Source organism: Argopecten irradians, chromosome 16, assembly GCF_041381155.1.
Source record: "Argopecten irradians isolate NY chromosome 16, Ai_NY, whole genome shotgun sequence".
Classification (NCBI taxonomy): Eukaryota; Metazoa; Mollusca; class Bivalvia; order Pectinida; family Pectinidae; genus Argopecten; species Argopecten irradians.
The window spans coordinates 26,938,964-26,964,562 of record NC_091149.1 but is presented as its reverse complement, the minus strand read 5'-3'; the positions used below and the strand labels follow the sequence as shown (position 1 = coordinate 26,964,562).

The 25,599-nt window shown below is 35.4% G+C and overlaps 1 protein-coding gene across 2 annotated transcripts; it reads right to left on the bottom strand.

Annotated features, from left to right (window-relative positions):
- Positions 1-5,388: 5,388 nt before the first annotated feature.
- On the bottom strand, positions 5,389-23,657 carry LOC138310883 (neurotrypsin-like). Of its 2 annotated transcripts, none has more exons than XM_069252212.1 (7): positions 23,511-23,657; positions 20,679-20,844; positions 19,793-20,004; positions 18,792-18,942; positions 8,294-8,466; positions 7,113-7,266; positions 5,389-6,386 (listed from the first exon to the last, which is right to left on the bottom strand). In XM_069252212.1, exons 1-7 carry the CDS (start codon positions 23,569-23,571, stop codon positions 6,167-6,169), a joined length of 1,137 nt encoding a protein of 378 aa, XP_069108313.1. In that variant the 5' UTR covers positions 23,572-23,657; the 3' UTR covers positions 5,389-6,166. The 2 variants fall into 2 exon arrangements, with proteins under 2 accessions (XP_069108313.1, XP_069108314.1); XM_069252213.1 differs by having other exon boundaries at positions 5,391-6,386; positions 20,679-20,841; positions 23,511-23,652.
- Positions 23,658-25,599: the final 1,942 nt, after the last annotated feature.

Here is a 25,599-nt window from a genome sequence, read left to right as displayed (position 1 = left end):
ACTGGTGGCATCCATTGTTCTACAAACTACGGATTCAAAGTCAGGTTTGGAAATGTTTACTTTCTGTGTAAGGGCCAGAGGAATCGGTGGTCAGTTCGTTTACGGGATTATTTTACCGTTATTATTATTTTACAGATTCAAAGAGTGCAGAGTGCAATTTATCATCACATTTTGCTGCTGTTTACCCACAATGCGCATGAAAGCAAAACAAACAAGAACACATATTTACATGGAGTCGGCCGGCATTCCTTTACAGGTTCATAACGAACAAAACATAGACGGTACACATTCTGACGCCATTACTCATATATAAAGGCGAACATTTTAATATTTTTGTACATAACAGACATGCATTGTATTTGCCGAAACTGGAACTGTTATTGTACAGTGTAATATACAGATGATTTCAATACAACAATTATAATTAAGCATTGATGTTACTATTTTTTTAACTTCATCGGGGTATGAAAGAAATTTTGTTTGCAAACTGTGTGAATCCGCGTAGCGGATTCTCACGAAAGTTTGCAAATAAAATTTATTTCATAACCCGATGAAGTTAAAAAATAGTGACATCAATACTTATAATTAATTTTATACTCTATTTGATAAAATGACGTATGTTTAAATGTAACATTATAGTGGTTTTTCAAGGGATTCTTTTTTCCGAATCAATACGCAACGTCAATGTCTCTATTGTGACGTCACGATAACGTGGGGGTTTCGCGCCATTCTTGGATTTTTTTTCATAGTGGTATGCAAAAAAAATATTGGCCAATCAGAAAGCCAGATTTGGTATGAAAACAAAGAAAAATTAATTATATGAATATGATATTGTCCGTTTTTGTGAGGTATGTTAGTTATAATCGTCCAGATCAGTAAATAACATTGAATGGTGTGTATTATTTTGTTTTTGTCTATTTAATACTTTAATGAGGCTAAACAATTGAATTCTTCACTTTTGTTTTGTTATATCAAATAGAATGGTAACGAATTTGTAAAGTAATGATATAATTTCAAAACTAATATCTCTTTGCCTTTCCTTGGTCAATATATGTATGTTTATTTTCTGCCTGTGCTACTACACCATTTCATCATAATAAATCGTACCACAACCAAAATTGAACGCTATTCAATATGGACATTGTTATTTATATCTGATAAAGAATTTTTATTTTTCAACACAAACTAAAAATAACAATCCTGAACTAAAATCAAGGTGATAAGAACTCAGAGAATTCATGATGTCATTTTCTTATCTGGAGCTTCATATACCTATATAGAAATGGAAATATTCTTTGGTAAAAAAAATAAAAGAAGGTGCCACTCATTTTAAGCGCCAATGTATTCGTGGAAAGTGGAGTACTTGGTTCTTGCGTGGTAATGAATGAGACAGGCATGCTCGTTGACAATTTGTAATATCTGCTATCATCATACTTGTACCTGCTTTACTTAATTACATGTGCGGAGATGTTTTTAGGCCTCATGGGTATTAACAAATTGTTTTAATATTTCAATCTTTTTGATCACTGTGATCTTGAGATGAATGTAATTACCATTCACATTTAACAAATTTTATTAGCCCTTATCCCAGCATGCTATCAGTCGAAGTCTACAACAATTGGAGAAGAAGTTGTTTAAATTGAAATATTGACTCCGGACTTACGGACGATGGACACCGCACCACGGCAAACCTCACTTGCTCTCGGGCAGGTGAGCTACAATAACCCTCAACAAACCCGGTGAAATCGTTATACAGCACGTGGATTTTGCGAACAAATGCCAGATATCGTATAACCTTTCACGTAGATGATGCCTCAGAACTGGAACCTTCATGTGATAATAATTAATCGCCTCACACCTATACTTATCAATCCCTGTTGGAGTCGGGTACAGTACGTTAAAAGGATTCTCTACAACACGGACGACTTTCATAACTGTTATCTTATTAGAAAAAATGCAAAGACTAGTGTTATCAATGGCATAATCCGATAAGGCTTTATATTTAAAGATGTAAATGACATTCTATGAGGCAGTGGAATAACTTCAATTTTACCACAATAGGGGGGGTGTTATTCAAAATACTCTCATGACATTGAATAAACACTGCAGCTGTTGATTAACAATTTGTTTACATACCACACAAACGTTGTTATAAAATCTGTACGCATTCTGATTGGTGACACAAGTGAACTTTGACCGAACTACTTCTTTTCCAGTGTCACGTCATCATTGTCAACGTCAAAATAATCAATTGACGTCATTCTAATGTTGATGATGGCTGCTTGACGTCCCAAAACTGCTGGTTGGAAAGCGTATGCGCCGTACGTCGGTGGTCATTGTGTCATAATACGTGACGTTTTCATATCATGTTAAATTGACCATTATTACTAATTATACACCTTTGCCGGACAAGAATTTTACCATGAGTTTCCTATTTTACTAAGATGCGCTTGAACCTCTGTATACTATATCCGTGCTAGGCTGAGATTCTCGCGCTTTTCTACTATCAATCCAAGTTCAAGAGTGTTACTATCAATCCAAGTTCAAAACATTCTGTTTGGTTATGTCGGCTACATATGTTTACATTAGCATCCATCTTCTGTTGTTATGGTATGGAGGAAAACTCGACAACGTGCCATTGTGCCTCTTATAGCCATTTAGGCAGGTATAGGAACAGTGCTCTTGTTAATGTACTAATCACCACCGTGTTTATGTCTTTGATGGAACTCATGATACTGGTGGCATCCATTGTTCTACAAACTACGGATTCAAAGTCAGGTTTGGAAGTGTTTACTTTCTGTGTAAGGACAAGAAGAATCGGTGGTCAGTTCGTTTACGGGATCATTTTACCGTTATTATTATTTTACAGATTCAAAGAGTGCAGAGTACAATTTATCATCACATTCTGCTGCTGTTTACCCACAATGCGCATGAAAGCAAAACAAACAAGAACACATATTTACATGGAAGCTGCCGGCATTCCTTTACAGGTTCATAACGAACAAAATACAGACGGTACACATTCTGACGCTATTACTCATATATAAAGGCGAACATTTTGATATTTTTGAACATAAAAGACATGCATTGTATTCGCCGAAACTGGAACTGTTATATTTAAACAGTGTAGTATACAGACAATTTAAATACAATATAAATCATAAATGAATATGATATTGTCGGCTTTGTGATTTTTGTGAGATTTATTACTTATAATCGTCCAGATCAGTAAATAACATTGAATGGTGTGTATTATTTTGTTTTTGTTTTAATACTTTAATGAGGCTAAACAATTGAATTCTTCACTTTTGTTTTGTTATTTGAAATAAATAGTAACGTATTTGTAAAGTGATGATATAATTTGAAAACTAATATTTTTCTTGTCTTTCCTTGGCCAAGATATTTATGTTTGTTTTCTATCTGTATTACTACACTGTTTCATCATCATAAATCGTACCACAACGTCATGCAACCCAAATCGGAACGCTATCCAAAATGGACATTGTTTTTGTATATATCTGATAAAGACATTGTTATTAGTATTTTTAAAGTGATATTTCTGCAGGTGTGTTTCCATTTTAGCATAAAAATGAAATTTGTACAGTGCAATTTACAGTGTATGGACTTTTGAGTTGTGACTAATGTTAATACGGCATATACATGTTTGGTCAGTCCATTTGCATGTTTTTTACAGCTTTTAAATTCATCAAATCTTATGGTTTTCAATAGATTACAGGAGAAAAATATAGCACGTCAAAATTTTTAGCTCAGTTATGGCATAACAACTTAAAAGTTATAACATTTTCGAATATATTAATTCATGTACTACAAAGGTGCTTATCTTAGCACAGTCAGACTATAGAGCAATTGCGAAGCAAATGTACAATTAACACGACATCCATTGATTAAATATGGGAAAAATGCGCCTTCTTACAAAAGTTACATGTACCGCTGTACATGATTTAGCACTTCAAAATAGTTCAAATACCGCGCGAAAATAAAACTACCACGAAAATAAGTATGTTTACAGTATGTGAATGTTCAGTGTCTTTCTAAGTTTGGTGAAATAAAAACAAAACAACAAAAAACTACAGAATTGTGTATATTTGCTATGTGTAGAACACTTTGCCATACTTCTAGTATGTTACCGAGCCCCACGACGTGGACGTGGTTCTACTCGGGGCCCAAAATTTGGAATAATTATACGCATCTGTGTTGTGGTTGACTTGTTTTACTTCAATCATATTTCATTTATCTCAAAAATTTAAATCACCTATTGATATCACATAATAAAATTATGTAAATATTATAGATCATTGTTTAACGTAGCTTGCTACTTCCTAGCATTAACCACGACAAGACTGTTTAATTATTGCATGGAGACAAACGTTAATATACCGCAGCTTCTCAGAATAAAATAAAATCATGCAATAAACACATTCATTACAGGATAAGTTCATCCTGATGTAATCCTAGATATAAATATATTTAATACATTAAGCCTATTTAAACAACCAATCACTTCGAAAACAAGTCAAGCAAAACAGGATTTGTGTTATATTTAAGAGCCAAAACATTAATTGATATCATGCGATATTTTGCAAACATAAAAAAAATGTTAAAATAAACAATGAAGGTAGTGGGAAAACATGACCAGCAAGGAAATACAGACTACTTCTACAACGCCTTGAAATCAGTATTGGAAGAAAAAATTCTATATGTATTCGAGCTGAAGAAAAAACTATGCTTTTCTTTTTGAACGAAAAACACAAATGCATTTATAGTTAACTTATGCAATAAAGCTGAATAGAAAACATAGTTTGCATTACAAACGTATTGGTGATATCACAAACAACAGGTCTGGAAGACCTTTATCGCTCATTAAGCTTAGTATATATAACAAAATACAACAGATGATTCATATACGTGTTTCATATCGATGTAATCTTGTTCATCCCCAATATATTGGGCTCCCGACTTCAACCCAAAATGGTGTTAGTTAATAGCTAACTTACACCCCATGATCTTGACGGCTTGATTACATTCCATACAGATTTATGACTAGATGGAATTTAAAAGAAAAAAAATATAGTTGCACTATTTAAATTATCTGGTCGAGACAAGATCTACATATTAACCGCTGTTCCCTCAGACCACACTTGGTGAACGTTCATGCAGACAAACATAAACTTAACGGAAATAGTGACGAACATCCTACATGTATTTATCGTAACAAAGATATATATACACGACTGAAATAACAAAATACTTAGTCATATGATTATGTAAATTATATAATAAAAATGAATGTAGATAAAAGTATACCAAGATATTGAAAAGCATTACAAAAGATATATTGCATATATGTAAATGTATTAGTGGCTAGGATTAATATATATTGTGTACCATATAGAATACATGCACATATTTCTTATTATTACAAACATATTTCGCGCTTATTATACTAGTAAAATGTCATTTTCTTCTTATTTAAAGTGACATGAACCTTACATAATTTGTTCTGTATGCTTAGATATGGTTATCAGATGTTTATTGAATATTTTATTGCAATGATTGGTTATCTAAAACGACAGGAAAACGTGGGGAATACCTACCTCAAAAATGATAACAATAGACCGTCATATTCTATTTTTGGAACACAAAAACGAAAGCTGGCCGAAAGTGAGGTTATAATGAACAACAAACTTGCTGACATGACAAGGAATATTAGTTTTCAATATTTTAAGATTATTTTCTAATTTACGATGGTTGACAAATGAAGTTGAAGCCATATTTGTTTTAAAACAATTTGTGTTTAGCGTAAGAATGATAAGTCAAAAATCAACACGAGACTTTTCATTAGACAGTGCACCACGAAGGGAGGTTTCTGACTTATTGCACATATGTACATCACGCAAGTATAAAGTGGGGAGTTGCTCCCGTCACTTGCATTTCAGTGATCCATTCATATTTACCTACTCCCCAATCGCACACTTTACTGACTCTTGAAGTACACTGTTTTCTATCGGAATTCGTTTGTGTTCGCTTCACCCACGTTTTTGACCCACCATTTTGTTTACATTTATTTAATTTGTGCAGTGCATTGTTGGAGGTCACTAAAGTTCAACACTGTCATACTATCGTAACAAAATTCGACTGGGCCGGTTCAAAATCTTTCAATGTTGAATTTAAAATTACCTGTGGGCTCTGTACAGGAAACTCCGCCTCTTGCTATTTGATATGGGCCTAGACAATAATACGAGGCTCTACTAAATGAACATTCATAGATACTTGTTTCCGACCCTGAACAGTTCACATTTATCTTTAATATCAAGTCAGCCTTGGATTCCCATGCGTGTTTCTGGAAATATATAGCCGTTCCATCTCTAAAACAAAATGGAAGGTATAATTAGTTAATTAATCATGGTTTATGGTCCACAGTCAAATTAAGCGTTGATTATTACTATACCTACAACAATTCACATATGCATTTCAAAGATAGATACAAATATTGTGTCTCACTCTTCAGAAAGGATCTGATAGTAATAACGTTCTGAGAGCAGATATACATGGATCTTAATCGTAATTGATTTCTGTATCGTTACTGGTCCATTTAAAAGGTTATTTTACATTTTACATGACTAAACCATCGCACGACAGGGACTTGATCAACGGAGGATCGTAAAAAATGTATTTTATTTATACGTCGTATTTTAAAAGAGTGTGACTACTGGTTTACCTATTGTCGGTATAATGTGAATGAGTCAGGTGTGTTGCTTGGTGTCTTCGGTGTCATGCTTCAGTAATATAGCAGTATAAAAAGGACAAGAGTTAGTTCCACTATACAAGAAGACAACACAAATATACCGCAGTCTACTAAAACACACAACCGCATACCATACACGCAGAATACCGCATACATGGGAGGCCGTCTTTGCATGACCCTGGTTGCTCATATGACGTTAATTGGCTCCAGTTTTGAAAACATTTGTCGGTACTTAATAAAACAAAATTGTATATCATGTTGTAAGAGATCTGTATACAATACTATCAATCCTAACAATAAAATTCGTGGTTCAGGCTAAACAAACAAACTAATGATTCATTTGTACCTAAAACCAAGCATCCTGCAGACGATGTCTGCTTCCGTATCTCCCCAGTTTCCACTGCAGACTGTTGTCCTCTGTCCCCCATACACCACATCCACGGCACCAGAGGTTCCATTTTCCGCGTCCACAAGGTACACGGATTCATTATTGTTATCAGCTATAAAAATAAACGTAATCTGATTAATATCGGTTTCATCACCTAATATCGCAAACTATGTAGCCAATCAGAATCCAGCATTCTGCCATGTGATGTACTAATGAATAACAATAAATAGTTGTAGATTCCGTTTCAAAATTGTACAACTGACATCAGCAATAATTCTTACACATATTGGGAATATCAAAATACTTGCTGTCAATAGCCATGAATATACCACAAGTTATAATCGTGTATTCTGATTGAACGAGAGTTAGCATTAGGACATCGGAAGATAAATCGACGTGGTCATAGCAACGCTTTAGCATCAAGTGACAGCGCACAATGTTAACCGCCCGAAAATGACGCGCATTCGAAATGACTTTACTTTTTTAACGACATCATCGTTTGTCAAATGAATTTTTAACAATACGTTTTTTTTCCTGAATAAAACGACTGAGTTGATCGTATATTCCCTTTCACTCATTAAAACGCTGGTGTTTTTTTTTTAAATTATCAGGGGAAAGTTGTCACCGTGACGTTGCTAAAGTTATTAAAGAGGGAAATAAGAATTCTTTGATTTTCCAGCAGGTAGGACAATAAAATTGTGCCTGCTGTTCTTATTGCATGAAGGCGACCCTTATATATTATAATAGAGTAAGGTTTTACCAATATATGTATTTACGGGCGATGGAAGTGCTTTTAAAGCATATGTGCTAACGATCAGCGATTTACGTCGGTACCTCCCTAAGTTTTTTTTGCGACACTTCTCGAAAATCATTTTTATAACATTGTGTGGCTGTTATATTCAGAAACACCTGTACCAAATTTCAGTCTCCAAAAACATCTCAGAATGCTCATAAAAACGACTATCTTACCTTTGTTCAAAGCCGGACTTTCTCACCTTCTCTTTAGTACCTAGTTCATGTGTCGTAACATACGGTGTTGAAGGAACGTAAATATAATAGACCAGTTTACATGACTATAGACCATTGTGAACCTTCGGATCAGATGACCTAAAACAATCAACATTGTTATGTACACATACCTTGAGAATCATTGTAGCACAGGACAGTCGCTATGCCCATATGAACACTTCCATAGTTAGTTTGATCGATTGGACAGTCTTCTAGACTACTTTCGTTACCTGCACACCTTCTATATCCCCAAACTGGAATCGTGTTGAAAGGCATCAATGTGGCACCGTGACGAATGTCGTGTCTAAAATTAAACACATAAAACTGAGTATTTACCTTCAGTAAAAATAACGTTAACTATGTGTATTATCCCAAACCTTTGTAACGGTGTATAATATCGTTACTGTGAAATCATTTATTTTCGTTGGGCTCGATTTTCGTGGATTCTAAAATTTTACAATTTCGTTGGCACTTAAATTCGTGGAGAAGACCTTACACATTACCGTTAAAATACACAGTCGACACTGTCACCTGTATTGTTTGATCTCTCAAGCGGAACTAAGCTCTACCACACAACACAGTTACAATCACAATCTAGAGTCGGTACTCAGCCAGTGTTTTTACAAATGTGTCCAACAAACAATTATCGTGTCACATTGATAGAGTCATGATATACTCAATCAATTATTTGTTGGTACATGTATATGCAGTCTATGAAATTCTGAAAACTATCTTTGTTTGAACAATATTTCCAACTTTGAACTTGTCATGCTTGTCCCCGAAATAGACCTTATGTAGTGAAGTATTTATCATCCTACAATGTATGAACGCATAAACTTACATGACATTGGTATAGGTATATATATTTTCGTGGGGATGTAAATTCGTTGATTTTGGTCACAAAACGAAATCCACGAAAATTAAACCCCCACGAAAATTAATGATTTCACAGTAGTAGATTGATCGGTTTGGGTTAACTTCTTACGAAGAGTTAAGGCCTGTTAAGGACGGTCTTTCGTGTGACATATGGGGATGGTTTGTGTGATATACTTTAGTTCCTTCTCCGTAAAATAGCTGGAAAAATGCCTATTTCATAGTGCTAGGTCATAGAAACAAAGACGCCAATAACAAGGCCCAATTGGCCCCGAATAGCTCATCTGCTATCTGGTAATAGTGGTGCATACTTATGGCATAAGAGAGTCATTAAGAATATCTATAAATGACCGAGGTAATAAAGGTTGTCTAGACCTCATGGTTCTTGATAAACAGTTGTCTATAGATTTAAGTCTATTCAACACCTGTGGCATAAAATGAAGGTCAAGGTCATTTATTGCAACAAACTTGGTAGCCCTATTCCCCAGCATGAAACAACCCAATATCAGGTTTCTAGACCTCTTGGTTATTGAGAAGTTGTTTAAAGATTTTAACCTATTTTTCCTCTGTGACCTTGTATGAAGGTCAATGTCACTCATTTGAACAAACTTGGTAGCCCTTTATCCCAGCATACCACAGGCCTAATTTCAGGACTCCAGGTCTCCAACTTTTGGTGAAGTTGTTTAAATAGAAAAGTTGACGCCGGACGTACGGACGCCGCACCACGAGATAAGCCCACTAGGCCTTCGGGCAGGTGGGCTAATATTAATCATCTTAACGTTTGATATTATATTTTATTCTTCAAATATAGATCTAGACCTTTATCTCTTGTATGACTTTGGTTAATAGGACGTTAATTAATTAATCAAACAAACAAACAAAAAGGTTAAAATGACGTCACATGATGTCCAAGATATAGTCGTATTAGCTTATTAGGTTTGCACAGTATACATATACATCGCTCTTTGTCTTAACGTCAACAAGATGGCGGCCGCGTTATAAATGAGGTAAAATTGTTAAAGTTCTGAGTCATTTTGCAGTTATTTAATAAAAAAAAGGTCCTTTAACGGGATGTATTCTTGTAGAAGGGTCAACTTTGTCTCACCCGATAAAGTTTCTTTTAAACCTAATATTTTTCCGTGTTAGGTCACTAACAAACTGTGTCACTAATAGAACACCGAACTAATTGCCATTATATATGGGAATGTACCTCCAATCCACAACAAGAGGTCCCATGGACTTGCATCGCTTACCTGGCCAAGCACACTAGCTACCAACTTGAACTTGAATCTATTCAATTATACAGAAGGATTCTAAAGAACCAGAACAACAAGAAGGATTTTAAATAATTTTGTCATTTTCCTTATTGATCCCCGCCCTCAGACCCCTGTGGAGCCATTCATTGATATCCCTATGTAATTTCACCACAGGAACATAAAAAATAAGGCTTCGGTAATTAGAGTAGACAGTCAGCAAAACAACGTCCGATAAAAAACGGCTGACCAGTCACCTATTATGTTATTGGAGTATTATTTCACTATATATATTTGGCCGTTTTCTTTGTTTCAAGACTCTGTAATTTGTTTTTTACTGAAGTTTTTCTTCAGGTTATATAAAACTAGTGACATATGCAAAGATATAACACAAGCGAAATCTACGGATATCAGGCGGATTATGTGATAAATTGATGTATGTATTATATTCGGTACAGTAGTAGTTGCAGGGTAAACCTGTACAGAATGTATTTCTATTATTAAAATGGTACATGCTGTATGGAATCAGGAAGAGGTATGGACACTTTCCGCCTGTCACCACCTAGGCCGCGCACAGCTCGAGCTAAAAATACCCTACAGGTAAAATGTCACATAACGTATTATGGGTCTTCTTGTACCAGGGTTGACATGACACAAGAAGTGTTTCGTTTATTATATGACTGTTTTTTTTTTCTTCATTTTTTATCATCTTTATTTTTATGTTATTAATTTGATATGACAAAATGTCCATGGGCCTTAACGGTCACCTGCTATTTGATAAAAATTTGTTATGTCATTTACTAGCCAACTGATGTCTTTTGTTCATGAACAACTAGAAACATAGATCTAATAGGTCTACATACAATTTCATTAAGACTGGTGCATATTAACTCACGTTATTTGTTCACAAGGTTCAATAATTATTATCGCAAAGGACAATAACTCAGTAATAAAGTTACAATCGAATCAAGCTGATTTTCAAACTCGTCCAAGACCTTTCGCGTGTTAGTCAACACACAAAGTTTAAATTAAGCTGGGTGCATATTTACTCAAGTTATCGTATTCACAAGTTCCAATCATAATTATAAGTGCAAAGGGCAATACCTCCGTAAGTTACTATTGAATCAAGCTCATTTTTGATCTAGTCCGAGATATTTCCATTGTTAGTCAACATACAAAGTTTCATAAAGCTGGTTTCATATTTACTCAAGTTATCGTGTTCATAAGGTTCAATTACATGTATTATTATTGCAAAGGGCAATAACTCTAACAGTTACAACCGAATCAAGCTGATTTTCGAACTCGTCCGAGATCTTTGTAACGTACCGGGCGGGGGTTGTTACCTAGATATATTTGAGTCCCTGTTATGAATCACTAACTACACTACAGCAGCCAATATATACTAACAATTATGGTTACTGCCAGTAACACTATACAAAGCTCTATGTACAATACATGAAATAAACATACTAGTCCAGCGGATTCGTGCAGAAATTTGGTCAAATTGTGCACTTTTTGATAAAAGCATGAAATTTAGCACATATCAAGAACACAACCAAAGGAAACTTTTTAGGACCCGGGCCATTTCCAAAAATAGCTTATGACGTCATGGCGGCCATTTTCCTATATGGCCGCCACACATATTACTTATTGTATTCCAAAACATCATGTCATAGTTATCAAAATTTATTTCAGATTGAAAAATAATTTATTTGATTAGACATCAAGAACACAACCAAAGGAAACTTTTTAGGACCCGGGCCATTTCCAAAAATAGCCTATGACGTCATGGCGGCCATTTTCCAATATGGCCGCCACACACATTTTTACTTATTGTATATCTTCACATTAAGTTATAGTTATCAAAATTCATTATTATTTAAATATGATTTATTAGCTCACCTGACATCAAGTATACAATCAAATGAAACTTTTCAGGATCCGGACCATTTCCAAAAATCACTTATGACGTCATGGCGGCCATTTTCAAATATGGCCGCCACAAATATAACTTATTACTTTACATTCCAACAGCATCATGTCATAGTTATCAAAATCAATTTAACATTCAAATATTTTAATTTGATTAGACATCAAGAATACAAACAAACCATTTTTTTCAGAATCGAGGCCATTTCCAAAAATAGCATATGACGTCATATCGGCCATTTTTCAATATGGCCGCCACACTCCTATTTTGCTAATCTTATATGGCCGCCACACTTATTACTGTATATTCCAACAGCATCAAGTTATAGTTATCAAAATTTATTTAAAGATTTAATTATAATTAATTTGATTTGACATCAAGAATACAAACAAAGGAAACTTATTAGGACCTGGGTCATTTTCCAAAAATAGCCTATGACGTCATGGTGGCCATTTTCCAATATGGCCGGCCCACATATTACTTATTACAGGAGTATCAGATCTCATTTATGATATCTGAATAATTAAACTAATTCATATTAGCTTTCAATTCTTACTATAATTCAATTTGATTTTTTAAAATACATTTATCTATTATAATATGTCATTATTTAGGCAAGTGTTGTTTCTGCTTTGAAGGCAGACTCATTATCAAAAATTCTCTGCGCATTGCCTTCCTAAGTGAAAAAAAAAGCTTACACTCCTACTATGTAGATAAGTAATGCAACCTTTCATATCATAAGAACATGTGATGATTATTTTTCTTGATTACTAGGAATCAAACTTCCAAACTTATGTTGCATCATTTCTAAAGATTACATTATTTACTGATTTTTCTTTATTCATGCGACATATTGGTGTAATTGGAAGATTCAACCATTGTCAATAAAAATAATATCTCTGCTCTTGCTTAGCACACAGCATAAAGTGAATGGGACGACTGGTTTGCCCATTTGCACTTTAATGGGTCTTTGGCAGCATATTTCAGTAAAGAAAATCTTAGACAAGGAAATTTAGAGTGAAGAGATAACAAAGGCTATTATATGCTATATTCATCTTTCAGGCTCATTACAAATACCTAGTAGTTATAACATTACCTTAAAGATGCTCCACCGCCGACAGAGCATGACTGATATTAATCATTTCAACAATAATTGGTGTTTTATCGTGTATATATACGTCTAATTAACACAAAAAAATAATATAAAATAATTTATTTCGCCTTTGGTGCATGCGCAATCAGTACTGCATTCCATATAGAATATAGTGCCACGGAATTTTTTCATGATGCAATTAATTATTTTTCATATTTTTAACTTGAAATAAAATTAGAAGCTCAAACTTTTCAATGTTGGTAATGGTGTAAAGTATGTAACTTCTGTAACTGAAGAAAACTACTAAATCGTCTGCTCCTGTTTTTATAGTGAAAAATACCATTTGTTGGTGGTGTAGCATCTTTAAGGGAAAGGCAGTAGCTGAATTATAGGAACATGTATATTAATTTAAAAACTGAAAAAGATTTAAAAAAATCCGACGACAAGACAGCACATTCTCAGCTTTTCTACTGATGGGATGTCAAGGCACTCGTAGATGTGATCTGTGGTATGGATAATCCATTTTCAAAACTGAACAATTGTCTTGTATTTTATACAAGATATAGTGAAGGCGCAATGATCGAGTCCATGCAAGCATTGGAATATATCGGTACAGACAGCATACCCTTCTCAGAAAATGACTTATTACTGGAGAAAAATTACTTTTTTTTTATAAAATTTTACCATCTTTGTCCCAAAATAAAATAAGATAGAAGGCGGAGGTTTCCAACGTCCTGTAGGTATTTCATAATGGTAAGATGTATCGGCAGAGGGATCAAAGTTGGATACCAGATACCAGTTCCAAATAGGAAAACAAAGAAGGTTTAGGTACCTTATCAGTGGTTAAGCTTCTTACCAAAGGAATTATTATAAGTAGTTTCAGTACATACGACGACGAAGACTTGGCCCTGCAGGTAGGGCGCTAGAATTGTACCTGCTGCCCCTATTGCACGACCGTTAAAGGCGACTCAATTTAGGATCTTATCTTTTTTCTTCCTAACGTCTCGCTTGACACCGCCTTTTGGCCTTCTGTTTAGCGCCCGCCCCTATGAGGTAGGCTATGGGTTCTACCCCTGGCCGAGACAAACAGTGAGTGCGACGACTGGTTCGCCCGTTGTCAGTATGCGGTGACCGGGTGTGGCCTGTTTTTATGGTGTATTCGGCTGCATGCTTCAGTGATATAGAATTATAAAAGGGACAAGAATTCCACTATACAAGAAGACACAACATGAGTATATCGCAGTTTCCAAAAACAGGCACTTCACCGACTATCAGAAATGGTTTCCCATCCCTTTGTATCATTTTGAAGCATCAAACACCGAACAATGGTGATGAGGCAGACACAAGGAGGCTTTATCAAAGAACAAAACTGATGTCACTCAATACAAGAATTATAGATGACATTTTGTAAAGAGGGATATTTTAAACTTCTTCCAGCATAAACCATTGTCAAGGTCCGTTGTTCGGAAAAATTACCATTGAATGGGGAGTGTGGTAGAACTTTGGCCACACCCTCAGTATTTTGTGAGTTAAAATCAAAAGCTATAGAGCCAAAAATGGCTCTAATTGAACGGCTTGTAACAATTGCATATTGGTTTAAAAGATATTTATAGTGGTTAAATCTGCTTATATAGAAAAAACTGCTAGCTCAGAATATCCATGTTTAATCTAGAAGGTTCGATCGATGGAAACTTGGGTGATCAGGTGGTGTAGTGGTTAAGCCGCTCGCCTTTCACCTAGCCGGCCGGGGTTCGATCCCCGGCACGGACGTGAAAAGGTTAGGGGTCACCTGCCCGATCACGTGGGTTTTCTCCGGGCACTCCGGTTTCCTCCCACAATAAGACCCCACTCGCTTACATCCGGGCCATCGATAGTGATTTACATAAGTTGTATAACTTGTTTGTCAATAGATGTACAATAAATAAAGTTTATATATGGAGACTTCCTGATACATTTACCTTAAACACATAGCAAGTTGCGTTTCATGTGGGATATTGCTGGGACAACAGACAGACGAAAACGTGATTGGAATATCCTCCATTAGATAACTTTGACAGAGGCCTCAAAGTCTTGAAAGAATAACTTTTAAAATGTGGTGGCAAGAAGGGCTCAGAGATCAGTACAATGCTGAGCCTTTGAAGACTTTAAAAAGTCAAATCACGCATTTATATTACATGTACAGTTTTGCTCGTGAAATTCTAAAAATAATATATTTTATCCCTAAGATGATTGCCAATATTAAGAACAACATATAATGTAATCCTAAGACCCTATACCAATGCAGAAATCAATGTCAGTTGGTGAGTACAGATTGGCCCCATGAGCATCTTGAAATTATGAAAGTTCTACTTTTTACCTTAAATATTTGCCCATACCAAAATCAATACTTATAATCCAATATCTGTGTGGAAATCAACTGTTTAGATAATGCATGTAGCATTTCACAACATGCAACAAAACTTTAACCTGGTAACTTCGACCCATTGGGCATCTTGAAGTTATCAAAAATCACTTCCTTAAAATGATAGTTCCTACCCATTACATCACTTATAATGTTAATGTAGAAATCAAATGTCAGATGTCAGATTGAAATATATTCATATCATTCATGAAAATCTCACTTCCGAAGTTTTGCAAATATCTATTCCTAAGTTTTGGATATTAACCTTTAGTATTTGTCCCATATTTACCCTTTGAAGTAATTCGTATCCTACAGACTTATGCTTGATGAGATTCCGTGTCATCTGGAAAATCCTGTTGATATTACCTCTTTGAACCTCTAGTATATATACATATACATAACAGTTTCAGATTATTTTTTTATAAATTAGTGGCCATCTTGGAAAATGTCTATTAGAGACTGCCATGTCAACCTAAGACGAATAAAAGTATAATTTTTGTACTTAAGTAAATGCATATGTCCATCAGTAAAATTAATACAAAATGTGTCAAGGTAAAACACACATATTCTCAATTATAGAAGATATAATGATGTTTGCTTATTCCTTATAAATTGGCGGCCATCTTGGAAAATGTCTATTATAATGCCATAAGTCAACTTATTGGGATTAAAAGCATAATTTTATTATCTATTTCAAATTGCTGAAATGCTTCAGTAAAAATACCACTAAATATGTCAAAGTCCAACAAAAAAGTCATATATAGCAGATATTTTGATTTTTCTTATAAATTGGCGGCCATCTTGGAAAATGTCTTTTATAATGCCATAAGTCAATTTAAGGGAATTAAAATCATTCAATTTATGATCTAATTCAAATTGCTGAAACACTTCAGTAAAAATACCACTAAATATGTGATAGTCCGGGAAAAAAAGAGTCATATATTGGAGATTTATTGATTTTTCTTATAAATTGGCAGCCATCTTGGAAAAGGGCCGCCTATTCTATATTTAGAAAAAATCTGACGTGGCCCGGGTTCTTATTTTGTTTCCTATATGCTTAAGTATATTTGTGCCAAGTTTCATGCTTTTTTCAAAATGTGCACAATTTTTTCACGAATCCGCTGGACTATACAGAGTACCTCTCTGTACTACAATAACCTAGATAAAGGGAGACAACTCCTATAGCAATACAGCGCAACACACTCTGTGCTGATCACTGCGCTTCACAGCTACAATATAACGACTGCCTGCCGTTAAACGTGTACACCGACACACACTGTAAGCTCGTACCCCGCTGACTGCGAGCGTGTCGCCAACACTAACATAGCTAGCTGTTACCAGCCCTTCTCACGACTACCTATGTCGCGAGTGTTCAAGACTACCTAGCTAGTGGTCGTGAGCTGATGTCGCGAGTAACTCGCGACCTGTAGATGATATGTGCGTACCAACTAACATATAGCTAAGAGCTGCAAAGCTCTAACCTAAATAGCTATACAATAGACTAATGGTACCGTCGCTCGGTATGACACTGATCAACGCAAGACTTATTCAGCCATTTCTATCTTTCAGTGCCAAAAACTACTACCTTGTCGATGTTAACAGCTCAAAGTTCAGAATCAAAAGGTGAACAATTCCCTTTTCTACTGCGAGAAGCAGCGCCCGTAGCGGCAATCATCTTAATTATATCGGAACTCCTCGGGTTTAACTAACGTACAAGAGGTGTTCTCTACATTAAAGTCACCGAAACGCTTACACTGTATACTGCCCCGACAATGAAGTGTCTGCCTAACAATAACAACACACGTACAGTGAAGCACATGTGTTACACATGACATAGAGGGTAAGGCCTATTTTCGCCACATCTTTCCAATGTTAGTCTACATACAAAGTTTCATTAAGATCGGTTTATATTTACTCAAGTTATCGCGTTCACAAAGTCCAATCATAATTATAAGTGCGAAGGGCAATAACTCCGTAAATTACTATCAAATCACGCTGATTTTCAACATCGTCCGATATCTTTCCAATGTTAGTCTACATACAAAGTTTCCTTAAGATTGGTTCATATTTACTCAAGGTATCGCGTTCACAAGGTCCAATAATAATTATTAGTGCAAAGGGCAATAACTCCGTAAATTACAGTTGAATCAAACTGACTTTCGAACTCGTCGGAGATCTTTCCAATGTTAGTCTACATACAAAACTCCATTAAGATCGGTGTACATTTACTCAAGGTATCGCGTTCACAAGGTCCAATAATAATTATTAGTGCAAAAGGCAATAACTCCGTAAATTACAGTTGAATCAAGCTTATTTTCGAACTCGTCGGAGATCATTCCAGTTCTAGTCTACATAGAAATTTTCATTAAGCTCGGTTTATATTTACTCAAGTTATTTCGTTCACAAGGAAATGTTTACGGTCGACGCACGACGGAGGAGGCACGACGCACGACGCACGACGGACGACGACGGACAAAAGACGCAATAGGTCACCATGACCTGTTGTCAGGTGACCTAAAAACCAGTTGTTAGATCTGGTAGGAATTAGAACACTGAACCTCCGATACAAGGTGTCACGTCTCGACCATCTGAGCTACACAGACATGATACAATGTACTTCAGATTGTTCTGACATTAATTCATACGAAGTCAGTGGTGATATTGAATTAAAATATTTTATCAATCACGATTTTCTCCGTTTTTGGCATGAGGGCATAGGAGGACCACTTTATGGGAATATGATAAAAGTTGTATTTTACTACGCTGAATAAAATGAGCTGTAAATGATGCAACTTTGTGGTTATTTAATGAATTATCTACTACAATTTACAAACTAATTCTTTCATATAAATTGATTTAGATATCATATGTGAAGTGTGTGTATTCAGAAACTTGATATTTTTATATTTGTTTTTTTTTTATTTTGAAAACGGTCACTTTTAGTCGAAACAGGTCGATATGAACCTTTCCTCTTTACCTCGAATTTTAATTTATATACTCATACATATTCCTTTATATTAAATATCCAATTATGATAACTTTTGTATATCTAACAAACGCTAACAATCATCCTAATTACCCGTATCCAAGCATTCTGCAGACAACCTTGGCCTCATTATCATCACAACAACCATATGCTAAGCCTCCCCAAATACTGCTGTAGTGTACTTCAATGTGTCCATATCCATCATCTCTGCCGTTCACCAGTCGAACCGCCATGGGTGAATCGTCTGTAAGAGTGAATAGTTTATAATTTGGTTTGTTTGGTACAATATATTTACGTCCAATTAACAGTCAGGGTCATTTAAGGACGGCCTTCCGTGTACGTCGTGTCTTGCATGCGTGAAGTGTGAGGAGCGTGTTTTGAGAGATTGGAATATTCGTGTTGTCTTCTTGTGCCTCGAAAGACACCGAGAACCACACCCAACCGGTTACATTATATTTCAATGATATAGCACTATAAAAGGCAAGATTTCCAATATTCAAGAAGACACAGCACTAATATACCGCAGTCTCCCAAAACACACACCACACACTTCACACACGCTACACATGCATGCACGGGGGCGTCCTTAAATGACCCGACTGTTGATAGGACATTAATCAATCGAACAAACAACCAAACATACAAACAAACAATTTTTGACATTGTGTATGCTAGAGTTCCCGCATTCAAGAAGACACAACACAAATATACTGCAGTATTTCAAACACGTACCACGTCTTTTATATATGGAAAACAAAACATATATAGGAGGCCGTTTTAACATGACCCTGGCTGTTAATAGGACGTTAATTGAGACAAACAACCATATTTACTAATTGTATGACCTTGAAATTCAAATTGTTGTAACCAATATACATTTCTTCAAAGTATATATGTGCTAAAATCATCACTCTCATTAAAGCAATTAATTTTATTAATTTAGTTCATTTGTTTAAAAACTTCACCAATCATTCAACCACAATCTCATACAAAGCGTTTTTTGTTAATGTGTTTGCTGGATGAATCGTCTCTCCAGTACTCAGTGTAAATGTAACTGAGACAATATTTCATGTAGGTGTATGTGCGACTTATACCTTCATTGTAGCAGAAAACGTAAGCAGGTCCCATGTACTGGTTATCACAATCTTGACCGACTCCCCATCCAGCAAATGGGCAATCCTCGAGACTAGACTCTGTTCCATCACATTGTACGTTATACATCCATATAATATTTGGATCTGTGTCATTGCTAAACCACTTATACCAGGCTGATTCCGTTGTATAACGGCTTATAAGAGTTCCATTCCTTTAGTAAGAAATCGAAAAAAACATTAACTACATTACCGAAATTTGTTTTTGTGACGTTTTGTGTATAATACGTATGGTTTTCCAATCATAATCATTCACAACTTACAATACTATTAATAACAGTTCAATCTCATTAACACTATTTTTAACTGCACTACATCTACATATCGTCCTAAAGTTGAATTAATGTGTCTGCAAAATGCGGATTGATATATATCTCCGGAATTACACTCCACAAACTGTCGTGCTACAGCGAGGTGATTCCTATTGTTCATAGTTAATATGTCAGTTCTGATATATTAGTTGTTTCAGTAACATATTTGATGCGTGTGGTGTTATCCAATGCTATTTAAAATCAGTATTATTGATCCCAGCGATGGGAGGCTTCTTATCAATAACAATGATGGTGCCTGCACCTGTTGTGAAAGTAAAATCAATAGAAAATGTCTTTATGTGCGTCTTTATGTGTTTCATATATTTACCAATAAGTCGACTGAACCTTGATTAGAATGGGGTAATTTTAGTTTTCGAGTGGATTTCATGTACATTTTTGAAAATGCTCTGAATTAATGTCTTAATCGATTTGATGAACATTTTCCTGACATATAGGGCAGTTATATATTTGACAAACACTGGTCTCGCTCAAAATAAATCCACTATGCTAAAACTTACGAATATTCCAGCATTCTGCATACAACATTTGCTTCGTTGTAACTCCAGCCTACGTCACAGACCCCGCCCCATTGACCATCATGGTACACCCCTACCCGTCCACTGTGGTTATACAGACCATTCTCTAGGCGGATGGCAAAGGAAGGCTCAGTCGTTGTTGATGCTACTTTGAAAAGAAAAACGCAGTTACAGTTTTATTTTTAATCACATTTTAATACACTGTTTCGTTGGTTTATATCCATGTTACACCCTGTCCCAAGTTTTAGACTAGACGTAAGGACATGCTATACAAGATGCAAGTAGGCGTTAGTGGTCACATGAGATCTGATACAGAATGTAACAAAGACTTGGATATACAATCATGGTCATGACTAATGTGAGCATGTGATTTTTTAAGTCAATATGGCCCCCAAATAAAGTGAAAGATAACCTATCAATTTGAACTTTTAATCATAAAGAGTATTTGAATCTCACACCAATATCCAACATGACTAGATATTTAGCTCACCTTAAGCTTATGTCATGGCGCGGAGTCCGTCGTCTGTTTGTCCGTCCGTCAACGTTTCCTTTAGAGGTCTATATAGTTACCAAATTTGGTCAGAAATATCCTTGGGGAGAGTTGTACCTCCGTTGTACTCTGACCTCCGAGTGCGGGAGTGGCGGTGCCCAAAAGGGGAAATAGAGGTATACCCTTTAAATTGCTACTAGACATACAGTTCTGCATGGCTTTTAACCAAATGTAACGAGAAACATCCTTTGGGGAAAGGAAACAAGAGTTTAAATACGTTTTAGCTCTGGCCCCGGCGCAGGAGGGGCAACCAAAGCCAGAAAGAGGCAAATCCTTTAAATCGCTACTAGTCATTGAGTTCTGCTTCGATTGTTACAAAATTTAGCCAGAATCATTCTTAGAAAAAGGGGAGCAGAGTTTGTGTAAATTGTGGCTCTGAAACCTCTGGGGCAGGATGGGCAATCCCAATAGTGGAAATAGAGGTAAATCCTTTAAATCACTTCTACTCAAAGAAATCTGTTTGGATTGTAACCAAGTTCATTCAAAAACATTCTTGGGAAATGAAAACAGAGTTTGCATAAGTTTTGGATCTGACCTTCTAGAGCAGATATAGTGGGACCCAATAGGCAAATTAGAGGTACAAATTTTAATTACTTCTCGAAAGACTAAATGAACCTGTATTCAGATCATTAGTTGACAAACATACAGGCCGTCTGGGCTTCTTGTGTTCTCTATTTGGCGTATAGTGACTATTCACAACTAGCAGCAAAGCGAAATCTGATTTTAGAAAGACTTCTCTGTGATATAAAAGGTAACAGAGATTGTCTAGGAACAAAAGATCGAATGTTGACCACTTTAACAATACATGCAAATCGCGTATAATATGGGTCACACTCCACAACAGGGTCCAGTCTCACGAACGTTCCTTAACTTCAAGGAATTCAATGTATGCAATGTATATCGTGTAGGTAGTGTGTGCTGTGTCTTATAGGAGATGGTGGTATTTTCGTGTAGTGTCTTCTTATATACTGGAACTTTATCACTGAAGTATGCTACCGAAAACTCCAGACATCACACCTACCCGTTCACATTCTAGGGCAAATAAGATGCTCCACCGCCGACAGAGCATAAAATTTGAACAATAATTGGTACATTTTCCTCATGTAAATGTATGTCCGACTAACACACACAAACAACTTTTTGTTGTTTGTGGATTCTAGGATCTTATCTTTTCTCTTCTTCCTAATTACCTTCATTCTAACTAACGTCTAACTGGCCGAGATACACCAAAGTTGCATTTTCTACTCCCTCCTACTTAGCGCTCAGCATGCCGGGAGTAGAACGACTGGTTAGCCCGTTGCCAGTATAATATGACCGGGTGGGATGTGTTGCTTGGTGTCTTTTGCGGCATGCTTCAGTAATATCGCACTATAAAAAGGGCAACAGTTCCACTACATGAGAAGAAACAACACGAATATACTGCAATCTCCCAAAACACAAAACACGCACTACATACACGCAACACACCGCATAAGTGGTCCTGGCTGTTACTAGGATGTTGATTGAATCAAACAAACACACAAAGCTCAATCACAACTGCATTCCAAATAGAATGGTGTGAAGTAAGTATCTTTGCAGAACAAGAAAAATACTCAATTTTAATTATTCCTGTTTTTGATGAAGAAAAGTAATATTCGTCAGCTGTGTAACATCTTTAAACGAAAAAAAAGAAAAAAGGAAAAATACACGTGCGGGAAACATGAATGTTAAAGTTATATGTGCCGTATCTTTTATACTCACCAATCAATATGAGCTTTTAATATGTTATTCATCACCAAAAATTACCAACTTTTTTAAAATTACAGTGCTTTCAATGTATAGGTTTTAATTTTACATCTACAAATAAGAGCTGAAAATGATTTTAGAAGTACTGTCAAAATTCATTTATTTACATCAATAGTGAAGTGAAATGAGTACATACGGTGAGACCATGAAGCCAAATTCTGGTCTACAATTTCATTACACATTTTTACAATGTTTTTAGTAATTATAAAGTGACTTCTGCTGGTATGTTTTTATTTAAACATATTTAAGTCATAAAAACAACAATTTTTCAGCACAAAATTTCTGTGTTATAAATAACGTTTATAAGTCATCTGAAGCCATTTGAATGATTTTTACAACTTTGTGCATCAAAACTTATGGTTTTTAATAAATTAATGATGAAAAAATAGCATGTCAAAATTATCGCCCAGTTACGGCACATATAACTTTAAACATAAAATTGTAACAAAACTAACACGGGGAAAAAAACCCAGCTTTACCTGTCGAATGATGCCAATATATCAGGAGGACAAACACTCTAGGTATATACGACGCCATCATCCTGTACTCGCCGTGTCCTCTCTCGGTCTGCCTGTCTGGGTCTACATGTCCCCATAATATACCCTTGATACAGACTGGGTATGGTGATAAACAACTCTCGTATTCAATAACGATTTTCTTTTCAGTGCTTCCTGTCGGTTAAAAAAAGGAGAACCCGATCGTAGCGACGAACCCGCGACATGTATAATATGTCTCAGGGTCGAGTGGAAAGAAAATGCAGGTATCCATGTCAATGATTTTCTATATTAAGGCCTAGCTATATTACAATATTGGTGCTCATTGCCGTAACTGGAATAGGGCTATACATCATACATGTATGGCGCCTAATAAACAAGGGACATGAACCAAGCAATTAAACAACATAAATACCAATCCCAACCTTCATTATCAGTGTCTCAATTTGCCTTCCCCTTCATTCCCTTTAGGCCAGTATTTGGGTCCCAGTCTGTTTATATTTAACAGCTATTCCCTCTGATCACATTTTGCCATTAATATTCCTATTATTAAAGATATACATAAATAAACTTGTTAACACAAATTGACCCTAGCTCTGGCTGTCCCCTTTACCAATCCTTATTTACTGCAATAATCACCCTTTGTCTATGACGTGTGAAGAATGACAAACATTAAATATGTTCACAAAATTGCAAACAAATGCTATTTGTAATTAGAGTAAAGCATTTCTGTTAATGACTATCTCTCTATAATGGCAAAATGCTTAATAATACCAATTACTAATGGTCAATTTTACACTATTTGAGCCTTTGTTGGAACCACTTTGATACAAAGCCCATTTTTGTCATTACATTTTTGGGTTTAGATAGGCTTTCCTGTATATATGTGTTGTCCTGATTTCCTCATTGTTTATCACAAAAGAAAGTGCGTTGTGCTTGGTATATTGAGAATGCTGCAAGGACCATTTTAACTAAAAAATGTGTAGGTCATTTGACATTTGACAATTCTTGAGAGGCTATTAACAAAGATATATTAAAATATTTCCTAAAAATCGAAGGTCATATTACAAAGGTTCACTCTTAAATGATTTCTTATCGTTGTGATCACAAAATACATATCCTATAAAATTAGTGCACAAATCCGCCATAAACATGAGAAAACACATAAATACACATCACTATAGAACCCATTTAAACCTTACTACAAAGATTAGTAAAAAGAGGGATTGGGATTGAAAGTTCAATGCAAATCCATGCAATTATAGACTTTGTCGCAAATGTGATCATTTTAGTAAATATATTTGGTTTTCTTCTAAAGAATTGAACCCTTGTTCAGATTTGATTATTGATGTCCATAGATCCTTATACTCAGTTAATTAATTTCAGCTCTTCAATGTCCACCAGAAATATGGATTTAAAATGCATATGGTAGTGTTAGATTTGTTTGTTTGATTTATTAACGTCCTATTAACAGCCAAAAAAGTCTGTAAAATTCTTGCTTTTATGACTTATGCATGTTTAGATGGAAACATACGTAAGCAGAAAATCACATTAAGATTACTAATATTTTGTTTGTTTGATTAAGGAAACGTACAGTCCTACGTCCAGTCAGGGTCATGTCCTCTAACACAAGGAAATACTACGCAGGCACAAAGGTGACACGAACAAAGGATACTTTAATGTAGGAGCTATGTAGATTTTACATGCATATCTAGCATATTTACATATTACATGGGCAGTATTTTACACTAACAAATTAGTCATAAGTTCTATCTCTAGACGCTTTTCCAGTTTTATTTTGTTTATTTACCGGATACAATAGTCAGAATCGGTTCGACGTTTTAGTGAATTCGTTGTAAAGCAATATGCATTATTTTTATTGTTAAAAGTAGTCAATACAATAATTAATCTCGAAGGAATGCATACGTGGATCTCCTATTTAAAACTGCAGGTAATAATATGTTTTAAAAGTTTAAAATCACGGGTACATGTTGTTTAGAACGAATGTATTAACTAACAGGAAGTAAAAATCTACTATTTTGTTTATTTACTGGAGTGAAATGGCTTGAATATG